At 41.5% G+C, this 15,887-nt stretch overlaps 1 protein-coding gene across 4 annotated transcripts in view; it reads right to left on the minus strand.

Moving 5' to 3' along the window:
- LOC121704800 overlaps positions 1 to 15,887 on the minus strand; it is a 71,655-nt gene that overhangs the window by 43,532 nt on the left and 12,236 nt on the right. For all 4 annotated transcript variants that reach the window (XM_042085294.1, XM_042085295.1, XM_042085296.1 and 1 more), the window contains one exon: positions 13,660 to 13,837. In XM_042085294.1, the coding sequence (XP_041941228.1) occupies positions 13,660 to 13,837 (178 nt within the window). The remainder of the gene's footprint in view (positions 1 to 13,659; positions 13,838 to 15,887) is intronic.

Below are 15,887 nucleotides of genomic sequence, written 5' to 3' on the forward strand. Positions count from 1 at the left end.
AGACCCAAGGCATTTTCCCCATCTCCCTAGTGATTGTAGGGCACTAGCCAATATGCAGGGCACATCCAGCTGTGGCCTCGACAGGATGCCCGGTATAGAGCCCACATTGGCGGGCTTGATCCTCTCGCCTGATGAGGCGTTGAGACCTGACGCGCGCTGCCCCTGGCCACAATGTTGCCTGACGGACGACCTACTCGGGAAGAGTTATGACGCGGCAGCACGGATGGCGCGTATAGGAAATTCTATGTCACAGGTCACAGGCAGAATTCAAACAGGCAGGCAGGCAGGCAGGCAGGCAGGCAGGCAGGCAGGCCGACCGACAGGTAGTGTCAAACAGAGGCTTCATGTGGTCAGACAAATAGCTGGGACAATCTGACAAACTGGGGCTGACACAACACAGAATAAGTAGGCCTAATCATTAGGACTAAACAAAGGGCAGGTGAGCAGACAATTAACAGAAAGGGGCAAACAAGAAACAGGTGAGCACAAAATGGCCGACAAGGATAACTAGAAATGCAATTCCAAGGAATTACCAGTGCATGAAAATGCTAAAGTTGTGATGTAAAATATCATGTATAGTTAAAACAGATAATACAGAGATGGTTACTACGGTGATGCTAGGATAGACATGGTGGTTGCATAGCTTAATAAAAGTTGATAGTTTAAAAGTAGACTGTTTAAAAGCTGAATGTAGATAGTTTAAAAGTTGTTGATAGACAGTAGATAGTTTAAAAGTTGTTGATAGGCAGCTAGTTTAATAGATAGTTTAAAAGTTGTTGACAGACTGGAAGTTTAATGAATGTTGATATTCAAATAGTTTAATGGCTGTGTATAGGTAGATATTTGACGATAACTGAAAGTTGGAATGGCTCTAATGTTTGCTAGCAGTTATGCTAAGATTTTTAACTATGCTAACCATGTTACTTAGCTAATGTTTTATAGCAGTGTTAGCAATTCTAACATGCTAACCATGTTACTTAGCTAACTTTTTCTAGCAGTTTTGCTAAACATGCTAACTATGCTAGCAATGCTACTTAGCTAACTTAACTAATGTTTTCTAGCAGTTTTGCTAAACATGCTAACTATGTTAACCATGTGACTTAGCTAACCTAGCTTATCATTTTTAGTAGTTATGCTAACTAGCATGTTAACAATGTTAACATGCTAATTATGTGACTTAGCTAACCTAGATAATCATTTTTAGTAGTTATGTTAACTATGCTAATTATGTGACTTAGCTAACCTAACTAATCATTTTTAGTAGTTATGCTAACTATGCTAACTAGCATGCTAACTATGTTAACCATGTGACTTAGCTAACCTAGCTAATCATTTTTAGCAGTTATGCTAACTAGCATGCTAACCATGTTACTTAGCTAACTTAGCAGTTTTGCTAAAAATGCTAACTAGCATGCTAACTATGCTAACTAGCTACAGTGGGTAGGAGTCATAGTCGATGACAAGTAACAGTTACAATGGCTGAACAGTTAAAAAGTTCAGTAGTTTAAAGGGTTAAATTGTTTAATAGTGAAATATTGTAGTGAGGACTTTTATTTTGAAACAGTTTTTGGCAGAGGAAGCAGTTGAACAGGATGTGTAGTCTTAATAGGGCCAGTTTGTATGCTTAAAGCCTGAGACTGGCAGTTGATCCAGGTGGCCTGAACACCTGCCATCGGATTCTAATTGCTTAACGGCCGTATTATGATGTCACAATCGGCAATGTTAAGTCTATGGGGATTTTAAAAAAGTTTTTCTTTAATAGTTTAAAAAGTATAAAAGTTTCAAAGTTCCAACCCGATCTGTTTGAAGACCTACGTTACAAAGTTTGAATGAAGTTTCTAAGTTAAACTGTTCAAGAGAAATTGCGTACGGAAAAAGTGGTAAGCGGAATAATAATAAGAAGTTGTTGAAGTTGCCTAGGAAGAACAGTACAGTGCATTTTCATGCACTGTAACAATGCAATTGTGCAATGACAATAAGGTTGAATGTAGGCCTACTCTAATCTAAAAGCTTAGACATGAATTAAATCTTAGTGGAATAAAATCTTCAGCATATCTCCTACTTATTCAAAAACTAGATGTACCGCAGAGCGGTACAAAATATGACTGCCGCCCAGTCCAGCACATTTTTTCCACAAAAATAAATCACGCTGAAAGGCCTATATGATTCTAACTGTCTCACTAAATTGCATTATCCACACTCAATTCTCACTGGTATCTGCTAGACAACAAGTACCAAAACATGATTAGTTCATAGATTTCACATGTAAAATTGATTTTATACAACCCCACCCCCATCTTGCCTGTTCATAATTCTGAGAAATTCTTGAATTGTGTGCACGTTTATGTTTATGTGTGTGGGTGTGTGCGTACTTGTGTGTTTGTCTGCGTATGTGTGTTTGTGAATGTGCATGCATGCGTACATATGTCTACTGTGTGAGTATGTGTCATATGTATGATTACTGTGAATGTATGTGTGTGCGTGTGTATCTGTTTATGCACATGTGTGCACATGGAAAGGGTTAACATGACCCCTGGAGGCAAACATATGGAAAAAATTGGTCATCCTAGGCCCTACGGTTCTCAAGATATTCACAGAAAACTGTGTCTGCCCTACCCTCCTTTCGGTGGGTCCAGTCCAGCGGGGGGGCTACAGATCAAAACGAAAAACGATGGTTCCATGCTATCCATGTGGGGTTACATGCCCACTAAGTTTCGTGTACCCCGGTCTTTCAGTGTCCCAGAAATCCTTGTTGGTGTACGGTCACTAAATGTACACATAAATTATTTTATTGTAAGGCCCCCACATGAACGAAAGTTCACAAAACTTGGCATGCATTCGGAAGGTGTCATAATGATCCTACACTTTCAATTTTGTGCAGTTTTGACCATGTCAGCCAGAGATATTGTGATGAAAACACCTAATTTTTTGCTTTTTAATTTTTAACTAGGTGGCGCTATACATGAAATAAGTGGTAATGGGATGGGTTGACATGCCCCCTTAAGACCAACATACAAAAAAAAGGTGGACCTCCTAGGCCCTACGGTTCTCGAGATATTCACAGAAAACTGTCTCCGGCCACCTACAGGCCAGTTGGTGTATAGTAACATAAATTAATTTATTGTGTGGCCCCCCATGAACGGAATTCCACGAAACTTGGCGTGCATTCAGAGGGTGTCATAATGATCCTACACTTCCAATTTCGTGCAGTTTTGACTATGTTAGGTCACAGATACCTGTGATTACAACACCTCATTTTTACTTTTTTGTGTTTAACAAAAAAGTAAAAATGAGTGGTTATGGAATGGGTTGACATGGCCCCTTGAGATCAACATACAAAAAAAAATGGTCCTTCTAAACCCTACGATTCTCGAGATATTCACAGAAAACTGTGTCTGCCCTACCCTCCTTTTGGGGGGTCCAGTCCAGCGGGGGGGCTACAGATCAAAACGAAAAACGATGGTTCCATGCTATCCATGTAGGGTTACATGCCCACCAAGTTTCGTGTACCCCGGTCTTTCAGTGTCCCGGGAATCCTTGACGGAAATTTGGACATGCGAAAAATAAAATAAAAAAAATAAAAATCTGACTAAACCTATAGCTTCGCTGCGCAGCGGTCATAGTAAATGAACTGACTTCCAATGCATATGCAAAACTCTGGCAATTTTTCACACAGATCTCTTTCTTGAGGTCACTGAGTACTGTTGGCTAGCTTGAGTTGCTGCAGCCAACCACTAGAGCAGCCAGGCAGCTGTGGTGCTATACTTTGGGGTCATGATCTTAAGGATGCCCATAGAGTGTAGCTGCCTGGCTACTCTAGTTGTTAGCTGCAGCAACTTGAGCTAAGTAGCATCGATATGTTTTTTTTACTAACATTACTTGGTGGCCTCAAGAGACAGAGATCTATGTGAAAATTGCAGGAAATTGTCCTTCTAGACAGGGTTTTTGTTGGTCAGCCACTTTCACTGCTAATGTGCCAACAATGAATTCATGTGACACCTCTTTTTAAGACCAACATAGTTGCGGGTAACATTGAGCTAATGGCAACTTGTGAACAAACAAAAATAAAATAAACTGTTTTAAAGTCAATATTTTGTAGATAATTAGATATGGTCTTTTGGGATCCCAGTGCTGCCTGGACTAGGCTTAAGCAAGGGTTAGGGTTAGGATTAGTGCCCTGTCCCATTTCTCATTCTTCCCCTTCCCTTACCCCCCTCGGAAAAGAGTGGCAAAACATGGGTGAAAATATTCCCCTTGGAAATGGGACACCACTAGACTACCATAGGGGACAGATTGAAACATTTTTAATTAAACATAATTTACAAAGAGATAGTATCACACTGAAAGCTAATATTTTGTCACTAGCAACCTACATCTGTCCTCTGTCAGATACAGTTGCATTTCCAGCTCTGAACAAAATCCATCAGTAATTATTTCAGCAAAAGTGGGATATTTGCAATGTTTCATTCATCCTTCCTGGTCGGGAAGAATGCAACATACAGTTTTGCCCTAAGCTATGTAAACGTCCCACAATTTCAATATGTTATAACAAATCCTTGAATGGTTGAATGGTCATACATCATCAATGTCATCAGAAGTCATATCGCTAGCCTACCTGTAGTAGGCTAGATGCGATCGAGTGTTTATCCCAACAAACCTCCAGGATGCAGTCAGCAGCTGCATGTTTTCATTTCACAAGAGTGGTAAAAAAGTTCAACAAATTTTGCTGCTGCTGGACATTAGTTAAATTTTGAACCAGTATGCTGTCAACTACATGTGGGTCAATGACATGACATGCAGATGTCTGTGTCCGAGTCCAATACTTTGGTTTAAAGGGACACCAGGTAACGTTTTCGTGTTTACCATCTTCGTAAGTCGGTATATGGTTAAATGACTCATTACAGGGCGAATGAAGACTCTCTCGCCCGCCCCTACTGCCTGTAGGAAGAATAAAGTTTGGTGTATCCGACCCGCCGACCTTCAGTCTCAGACATTGCGAGAAACTATGGAAGAATATTAGACTCAAAAGTTTTGTACGTGTGTATCACGTTTTGAAACTAGAAATTATTTGTAACTAAAAAAATGATCTGTACAAGTAATTGTCAATATCACAAATATGCCCTACACTTACAAATCTATTCTACGGGTACGGATCGGTTTTACAGCTACAAATCATATTACAGTTAAAATATTACCATTACAAATATATTCTACAATTACAAATCAATATTCTACGTACAAAAAGTTGTCCTACAGTTACAAATCTTTTCTGCAGGTGCACAGACTTTTGCACCACCTTAGGGATAAGAAGCGTCTCATATGTATTGTGTGTGTGTGTGTTATCAGGATTTGTAACTGTAAAAATTATTTGTGATTTAACAAAAAATAACACAAACGATTTTGAGTATTACTCATATGTCCTTCACTTACAAATATATTCCACAGGTACTAAACCTTCCACAGTTGTTACAAAATTTGCAGACAATTACGAAACTATTCTGCCATTACAAATCTCTGCCGCTCGCACAAGTATTTTCTGCAAGTATATAAGAATACTTTTGAGACTGTTTTGGCACTTCCTGTTGATTAGCCAATGGCGATGGTCAGGTTTGTCTAGCCAATCAGGAATCATAAAAAGTGTATATATTTCATGTTTTGTCATATCAAACCCTCAAAATGTCAGGTCGCACAACCATCCTAGCAAATTAACACTATGTGAAAAGTATTAAATATAGAATCCATCCAATAGACAGAATCCAATAGACATCCATTTTATGTTGAAGACCTTTCAAATAAACAAAGTTTACTAGTTTTAGCTCTTAAATTGTTTGGAAATTGAAAAAAAAAAAATTGCATACCTGAAATGTCAGGGCGGTGCAACCGCATTCATCGAACATTTATTTTGAATTGAAGAGGAAAAAGAGTAAACAGGATATTGCCTCATCAAGAGGACCCCAAGTGACCTTTACTAATGAGTGAAAAGTTTGTAAATCTCTCTCAAATATTGATATATAAAATATCTACTTTCTCTTCATAGTTGGATTTGTACAGTTTACATGCCAGGTAGAACCTATGTTTCAGCAATGTTTCTGGATTTGCAGTACAACTGCCACAAACAAAAACAAACAACTAGTATATTTTAAAAGGTAGGCCTATATGTAGTTAAATAATGAAGTAGTTGGGGTAACGAGGTATAACTATATTCACAGAAAAAAAACTGAATTATACAGTATACAGGCAATGGGAAAAAACACCTCAATTTCAATCACCGTTCACGGCTTATTTATTTACAGATCTATGCTTGATTCAAATTTCTCTCGGCGCTGCTACCAGAAGAGTTCCAAATTTCGGACAGGTTGCTCACATACCATCTACGTCGTCAAGATGAGTTTGTGGCTGCAGTAGCCTACAATAAGCCATCACCGGAAAAGCGGCCTTTAATTGACTTGTCTCCATCGAAGTCTATGGGGTTGGCCGTGTCCATTTATTTTACGACTTCATTCTGTAGTCTGCATCTGGTCACACTACGATTTTAAGCGATTAGTGCTCGTTGGAGAACCACATACAGTAGGTCCAGCGAAGTGGAGCCGCTAGGACACGCCCCACCTCTCTGGAGCTCAACTGACGTGAATAAAGATTTACGAGACTACGAGAAAAGGATATATAGGCCTACTTATGATAAATAAGGATAAATACTTACGACTTAATTTAAGATAATACCTTACTAAAAGGATAAATATTTTTTTACAATACATAAATTAATCAAGATTTGTTTACCTTCATACATACAGTTGGCATCGTGGTTACCGCCCCCAGTTACCATGGTTGAAACGCCCCCAAGGGGGGAAATGTTTGTTTTGATTGCATGTAATCTAATGGAGATGCACCGGCATGAGTACAGAAAACACCTTTAAAAATATTAAATCTTTTAGCATACATCAATAAACGCACAAACCAGGGCTGCCAACTTTTCAAAAAACCTTGGAGTGAGATTTGGTGGGGCCAACCAAAATCTTTGTTTGGCTCATTCAGCATTATACCGTACATCAGTGGTTCTCAGGTGTAGGGACCAGGCATGGACAGATTATGAACTTTCGGGCCCCTGGGCCCACATGTATTAAGGGCTCCCCACTAATTGTCGCACATGTGGAAGGGGGGTTTGGGGGTCCTCCCCCGAAATTTTCTTCATTTGTTTGATGTAATTTCCTGTATTCTGGTGCATTTTGGTAGCTTAGAAATCTAGACACACCCTAGCGGCAGCAAATTACATTTGCTTCCAGGGCTAGTCTAGCAACTCTCCGTTGGCTTGTGAACTCGAAAAATTAAACTTCTATCAGGCCAATCAAATCGTCTATAGAGTCGTTAGGGGGGCATAACATAATGATTGATGGCAGAGTTGCAATGGTTTGGCTTGAATTCCCTGCTACTTGAAAACAAAGAAGATGGATATTGCTGTTGGACAACAGTGTGACACAAGTTAAGCTTGTTTTGAGATGGCAAAAGTTTGAACTAGCCAACTAGCTCCGCTGGTGGGAAAACGCATGGAACTCAGTGCTGTCCTATTGCGTGCAGAGGGAATTTGAAAGACAACCGATTATCCCGCCCCTCGGACTGAGCACTGTGAACGGTGAGTGCTCAGACCCTACATTTTAATGTGGGTCTGGCTCGTCAGGCTAGCATTTTGGGGATGGCCAATACTAAATTCAATCAGATTCATAGCCTACATCCTGATGTGTTGATATTGAGGCAATGATTCCATGCAAAGGCTTGGGCTTCAGGGCCCCCTGACACCTTGGGCCCCTGGGTCTGGGCTCGGAAGGCCCGTGCAGTAATCCATTCCTGGGACCAGGGTCCCAGAGTTAAATGAACATTGGTATCAAAGGGATCTAGCCTACTACAAGGACCATGGGCGTCGGAGGCATTGTGAAAGTGGGTGGGACAATTCAGAGGGGGGGTATAATGGGGGTCCTCCCCCAGAACATTTTTTTTTTGGACGGACTAGATGCAATTTCTTGAATTCTGGTACATTTTAACAGGTTATTTAGATACTTCTATATAACAAAATAAAGCCAGCCTACGAAATTAATAAAAAGTAAATCATGCATAATTTAAAAATAACTCAATAGGCTACTTGGCTACACAATAAGGATGAACGCATGAAAGCAGATGGTTTGTTTGAAATCCCGACACGCTTTCAACTACATGGAACGTACTAGTGATCATCAAACACCTCCCCAGAGTTCAGTGCCCATCAGTCCAAACATTTAACAATATAATCAAACAGTCCAAAAGTAAATTAAATATCAAACTAAACCTTAAATGTCATGCTTTTGAAGGCCTACCAGTATGCCGCTCCAAGAAACGCATGTCTCAAAATAAAACTCGCATAAGAAATAAAGGGCTGTCTCGAATACAATCCTGCCCCTAAAGGCCTGTACTTTGTCTTAAGACCCCGGCCATAATTTGAGGATTTACAGTATCTAAGTAGACAAACTGGCTTCAGATAGCCAACAGAGTGAATAGAGATTGTGCAATCTTAGCTGTGGTTAGTGACGTGATGCTGTTAATGGGGAGTTTTACATAGGCTAGCGTAAACCTATAGGTTATTATTTATTTGGCGTACATATAAGGCTTTTTTCCTTATCAAAAGTGAGGGGGATGACTGATCTCTCCAACACTGCGGGGGATTTGCCGCTTGTCACTGTATGTGTGACAGAAGAGGAATGAGAAAATGCGTGTAACAAAAAAAAAAAAGTTTATGAGCGAAAATGGGAGAATCTAATGAAAATGACAATGAAGCACTAAACAGATGCTGAAAACAGCACTGGTATTTCGCACGGCAAAAGTGGGGGGGTCCAAACTAACAATTTTAAAAAGTGGGTGGGTGTTTTGTAAGAATTTAAGAAATGTTTGTATATTTTAACTTTTAAATGCATCAATCAGGTGCACTTTCAAAATAAATTCAGAGGTCAGACTTGCTTATTTTTATGGAAATATTTGTGCTGTAGCCTAGGCTATTTTGCACTTCAGAATTATAACCATGCACACACAGGTGGAATAGTTATGGTGATATTGCAATAAGTTCACAACCACAAAAACATATGCTACATTTCACAGTTCAGAAATGTTCAACAATGTGTGTACATTTCAGCACTCCATGAAATTATGCAGAAGTGGTCACCTGTGTTATTCAGCTAGTTTATTTAAGATAATATATTGGTCATTGTAATGGCCATAGCCTATAGCCTACATGCTATTCCTTTTTCAGGATGTACCCATATCTGCATGATGTGAATGTTTGCATATGGCTTATGTCAGGCTTTATATCAATATTTGTGTCTCGTTATTTGATTTTCTTCATATTTTTGCATTAATGTCACTAGGAAGCATGCTAATATAAATATATTCATTTATCTGTAATGGGATTGGCTGGAACCTGACAATATAAGAACCATGATAGTGGGATAATCTATGGCTGAGCAATTTACAAAAATGTATGTAGGCCTACTGACAAATAGAATACATTTAGAATACATTATAATTTCGCCTGATGTGTGATATCATATGTATAGGTTTAGTTTAGTTGAACCTCATCTGCCAGGTATTTGACCTACCAGGTTGACACTTCAGTGTGAAAAATACTCAATAATACTCAAAGCATACCTGAAGCCGGGGAAATGTGGGGGAATGCGCCTGGGACGGCTTCTGAAGTAGCATCACAAATGAGAGAAAATTTAGAAAATTCCACAGAGAGGGGGTGCTCTTGAACCCTCTCACCGTCTCTGAAAGCATAACCGTGGCTCAACAGGTAGATCTATAGATAGGCTAAACTCATTTTTCAGGCATCTGACCGACCGGGTTGACACTTCAGCGTGAGAAATCGGGGGTGTGGCGTGTGAGTGTGTGAAACTAATCAAATGCGTGTGTCTCACGGCCAATGCGTGAGAGTTGGCACCTATGCAAACACGTTTGAACTGAGAGTTATCTGTGCGCCAACGAGGTTAAGGGTAACATTAAGTTTCCTCATTTTGCTAATTCCAGTTAAACTGCCAGAATTGTCTTGAGTGTACTCATTGTAGAACTGCTTTCAATGGCCGGACTGTGTAGCTCTGTTTAGCAAGCTAAGCCTATTGCCATAACACCACATACTCATAAGTTGCATCTTAATTTATTCTCACATGAATGTACATTCCCTACAATGTCAATGGGAATAGTTTTAACAAGTAAAGTGTACCAGTTGAATATGTTACACTGACTATAAAGATAGCTAGTTAGCAACCTAATGACGCTACCATCGAATATAGCTTCCAGAGAAATTTGTTGTCAACATTGGGCAATCGAGGGTGAATTAGGTTGTTGGCATACACGGGACAGTTAAGTAAACACAATTCCTTCAAATCATTGTGTTCAGAAACAAGCAGAACTCCACCTGAATGTAAAACTAATGTATAAAGTCTAACTGCTAGCGAGTTCACCCATTGACTTCCATTGTGTGATGTTAGCATGTTTTCCCCCTCATGTTGGGCGGTAACCTTTCTGAACGTCTTAACCAACTGTATGTATAGGCAGTAATAGAGCTGCACAGTCCCGCCCACAGCCGATGCCGGATGTAAAAATTCAATGCAATTTCTCCATTGACAATTGCGGTATAAGCCATAAAAACTTAACTGCACGTGGTAGACTTAAAACCAGCTACGGCTGTACTAAGCGATTGTATATGCTCCTATAGACACCAAGAGTTCAAGGGGCACTAACCTTGTTTTGAGATAAATGCCTTTTATTCGCGATCTCTTGGATAAGTACTTCATTACCCACAATCCTGAACAATCCCACAGTGATGCCTCTGATTGGTGGAAAGGCCATTATGGTCATAGTTTGAAACTTTCTCAGCGAAAAATATTGTCAAAGATGTCTTTTGTCTGCTGTGCTTCATACACTGACGGGATAACTGTGTAATTGTGGTTGAAATACTCCCGAAACACAAAGAAAAGAAAAACAAAATATATATATATGTAAGAAAATGGGATGTTGTTGTATTCCAAACAATAAGCCAACAGTTGTGGAAGGGCATTAGTACGGTTCAATGTCACTATAATCTCCTACAGTAGCTGTGCGATATGTCCCATTACAACCCATTGATTTAATTTGTCTTCTTGCTGTCCACTAGGCTGTGTTGCTGTGGCGCGAACAAAACGTGACATCAGATGCAAAGGGTAAATAGCCTAGTTTAGGCCTACTAGTGTTAACAAGTTGACTACATGACCACGGCAGTGGAAGTGATCCTTTACAAAGTCGACACTTTGAACCGGGACGAATGCAACACTTTTTAATTAAACACCATTTACAAAGACATTATTCTACACTGAAAGCTACCCAGCAAACTGTTTTCGGTTTGGGGAACGTTCAGCGGACGCTCGCGGAAGGATGCGGGAACGTTTGCTGGTCATTTGCTGCTAACGTTCCCTCAGGATTCGTTCCCTCAACTTTCCGTTCAGGAAAGTTTTTTGACAGTGCCGGAACGTTCCTTCACGGTTAAATCTTTGGTTCCAGGAATGTTTGTGGAACGTTCTTTGAATCATCTTTAAAACTCGAGCAAAGAAAAATCGTATATCAAATCTTATTGTCATTCAATCATTATCAGGCTACTATTATTCATGCCCATGTAAACGTGTGTAGGCTACCTCATGCCTGCGATAGCCTAACTGTGTCCTCCTCCAAGATATCACAGACAACAATCAGCTGCGTACAGTATTTATACCTAATTTCACATTTACGGTGTCCTTCTTCACAATAAACCAGTGTCGGCGTCAGGGGCGGGCCTTAGGGGGCCAGGCCCGCCCAAACAGGCCAGTGTGCCCCCCCCCCCCCCCCCAACAGAGTTCTCATATAAAAAAGTCTAAATATTATTATGCTTATGATTGAAATTAAATCCATATTGAACACTGATGTTGAACACTTAGCCTACTGAAAATGGCACAGACTGACACGTGTGTCAACTATGCTACTGTTGATTGTGTGCGCAAACTGCGCGATGAAGAAGGATTCTGCACACTCAGACACTGTTGCAGTGAGTGCCACCGATACATTTACCACTCCTGCAACACCAAATGAGCATAAATCTTGACCAGTAGGGTTTTTAGACACTGCTGCATAAGAAATTCAGTAAAAGGTTTCAAGATAGATCTGGGAAGATAATGGAAAATACAAGGTTTTTCGCGTTTCTGACCGCAGGATGACCCAAGCTGAATGCCTGAGCTGTTAATCTAAATAGCAAAAACCGTAAATGAAGGGCCAAACTGACACTTATCATTTCCTATATTTTCCAATATTGTCCAGTGCTAATGATAAACTTGAGCAACGGAGATGTAGGCTATAGTGCTTTTGATCATGTAAGCTACTTTAAGGGGAAATGGAATCGCCCTTTAGTGAGTGCAACACAGCACGGGTCTTAAAGGACAATTCCGGTGCAAAATGAACCTAGGGGTTAAAAACACATGTGTACCATGTGTTCGCTGGGATTTGTTTTCATGCTAGTCGAATGTGACCAGTTTTATTGCAAACCGCTAATTAGCGTTTAACGCTAGCCTTGGGGGCAGACGTACAGTAAAAAGTAATCGTTATTTCTATACCACTAACAAGGCTCAAAATAGCACCACACTTACACGGTAGCATAATGAGGGTCTCTACATGTAAACCGAATTGAGAACTTTGTAAGTGTACAGGCAGTTTATTAAAAAGAAACACATTACCGTTCACATCTGGTTCACATACAGGCAGGTGCCTTGGGAAAACAGAACTCTGGGATGTAAAGTCAATCTCGTGTGAAACGTTGTTGCCGAAAGAAAGCACTGAGCGCATAAGAGAAGCACTGAACGCAACAGGAGACATAAGAGATGGCAGGTTATTTGAACGAATTTGAAGACATCGAGGATGAACCTATTCGGTTTGATGGATGTCCTTACCTTTTCGAGCTGGAATATAGGCTACCGACAAAGAGCTGCGGGAGCTCCGTGAAAGGGCCACGAGAGAGAGCTACCTGTAGTCAATGCTGCACACAGCCTCGCACTTCTGGAAACTGGTGGTGTTCCCTGCGGACTTTGTGAAGCTTTGGCCACCGAAGAGGAGTGCCTGTGTTGCATGGAGTGGGACCTGTTGTGTCGCGACACCCAAGAGATGCAGTGTTTTGTAGAGTCTGAAGATTTCCCGTCATTGATAAACAGGGCTGTAGTTGAAACTATTTTCCATGTCCCGAAAAGAAATTGGAGGTGGCGATCCATACCAGAGGGACCAGAGGGACATCCACTAAGTAAGTAGGCTACACTAGACAAGTTATGTTATATCGGAGCTATTATTTCTGATAGGCCTATATTGAGCAAATTACGTTTGATTTTAGTTCACATCGCCTTTTAGTTCACCTGACTTTTAATGTATGCTAGGAACTAACTAAAACTAAATTACAAAGTGTTGCAACCTCAACATGGAAGATGCTTCCAAATCAGCACAGCTCCAGTGCTTTATTGAATCAGTGGTCGAGCCAGACAGAGACCTAAAATGCTAGCTTAAAAATGCTACCCTTTCTTTGGTTGAACCACACACACTGATCTGGTCTGATCTGTAAAGCTGTACTGAAGGGGAGGTTACTGAGGCTGCGGTGCTGACCTGTGGCTGGCTGTGTAGGGGGCAGTGTAGAGGGCAGTGGCTCGGCCAGCTTGAGGTCGTATTTGTCTCCGCTGCCCATGCGGTAGGAGTTTACATGGCCGTTGTCCCACCTCACCCGGATCCAACCGCTCTCACTCAGCTGACCAATCACACGGCCCAGACCGGGAGGGATTCCATCCTGAAATATGGGACAAGCACACACACACACACACATACACACACACACACACACATACATAGACACAAACAGACAGACACACATTTCAGAAACACGTGTTGATATTCATATGTTTTTCTTTCTCTCACACACACAAACCAAACACAAAAGAAAGTGCATGTGTCAGCCTAATAGGAATAGCGAAGTGACTGGTTGTAGTGCTCACGTTTATTTGCTGTGATCCTTTTGATTGTCTGCACTGTGTGATGGAAGATGTGTGTGATGCTATTACCCAGATTGTTTCCTACCGAGGCTCTCTACTAACTCTTAATTGGTTGACGTGGACAATTATACTGACTATTATTACCCAGCCTATCCACGATCACAACAGACAGCGAGGAGGAGTATAAAAAGAGGTGGTACAGCACTTACCAGCAGGAACGGCGGGGAGACGGATGCCACATCGGCCTTGGAGACGCAGCTAAATCCAAGGGGGAAGACGCGAACGACGGACGAGCCAACTACCTGGGCCACGAAGATCCGATTCCAAACAGCGATCAACGCTCACTATTTCCACCTAAAGGGACGTAAGTTGGAGTTGCTAGGATACGGGTACGCTGGCGAGTCACGCCGCTCCGTCTAGCTTCTTGTTTATGTTTGAATGTTTGTCTTTTTATGTAAAAATGTGTCCTGTCGAAGTGTGCACTTTTGAAGATGAACATAATGAGCATCTGTAGGCGCTTTTATCAACGCGGTTTGTCGCTAGCCTAACACCCGTTTTGAGTCCGAGACCCCGACCACAACATCCACGTCCAATAGTTAGGATTCTGCCTGTCGCTAATATGCCTGATGACTGCACTACGAGAAATACCTTCTCGGTGTCTGGTGAGAGAGAACATCTGTGGGACCTGACTGTGAGCTTTTGAGTGTTGAACTTTATCCGACGTCTGGAAGTCGACGTAGTGATGCTAGCTAGCTAACTAACTAGCTATCCACTAACCTCAACCATCAACAGACGTCAACGCACAAGCTGTGTCAGGATTTCACCTTGAGAAACTGCTGGTATGAACTTTTACATCGTCTGCCAAGGGAACTCAACTCACCGTCTGCCACCGCCTGCCAACTTTCACACCTCTGCCATCTAGCTGCAGGCCTACGTTTCGCCACTGGACTGCCCAGGAGCAACGTACGGGAACATCATGCAAGCGACTTTCTAATCACCATGCTGAGAGAAGAGAGAGCTGCCCACCGCCACGGTCACCGCCCCCTAATCTGCTGGCTGATCTGCTCACCGGGCCGAAAGGGGACTTGTGGACTATACTGCTGGCGAAGCACTATCACCTGCCTGTGGACTTATTGAGTGTTTTTTGTTTGTCTTTATCTTTGTCTGCATGAGCGCTGAGTCTGTTTGTTTTATGTCTGGTCTTGTTCTGTAAGCATACTGTCTTTGTAAAGACAGGCTTGCTTTACTGTCACTGTCTATTTGTCTGTCTGTTTATTTGTGTAGATGTCTTGGTGTGATGTCACAGGTACGCTGGCGACTACGCCGCTCCGTCCAGCACTGTTTGTCTTCATGTGTCAATGTCTTGTGTGTGGAGCGCTTTGGATTGTACATGTTAAATGCGCTTCATAAATAAAAATGACTTGACTTGACTTAAGTCTGCCTGCTTGTTTGCGTGGTTGAACTGGTTTGAATGACCTGCGGTGTCCTGATCCCTTGCCTCTTTGCTGTTCGAGGTGTGCTGGTTGCCGGTTCCGGGTTGCTGACGACGTCACTGGGAATTCCGGGGGAACCCCTATCGTCACACGGAGGCGCGGCCGATGACGTCACACACCGTAGTTCCTGACCAGGAAGTCAATTGAAAGCTACAGACAGCTACAGCTTAAGCTTGAACTGTGAACTTTAACTCACTACTTTTAACTAGTTTTAATCTTACTAAATTATTTATTAGAAATAAAGCAACTTGTATTTTTTATACTAAAATTTGTTGTGAGCTTCTGTGTCCTGGGCATTGGTAAAAGGTTATGGGGAGGAGTGTCTGAGCAGAAAGTTACCAGTTATACGGCCGTA

Source organism: Alosa sapidissima, chromosome 3, assembly GCF_018492685.1.
Source record: "Alosa sapidissima isolate fAloSap1 chromosome 3, fAloSap1.pri, whole genome shotgun sequence".
Taxonomy (NCBI): domain Eukaryota; kingdom Metazoa; phylum Chordata; class Actinopteri; order Clupeiformes; family Clupeidae; genus Alosa; species Alosa sapidissima.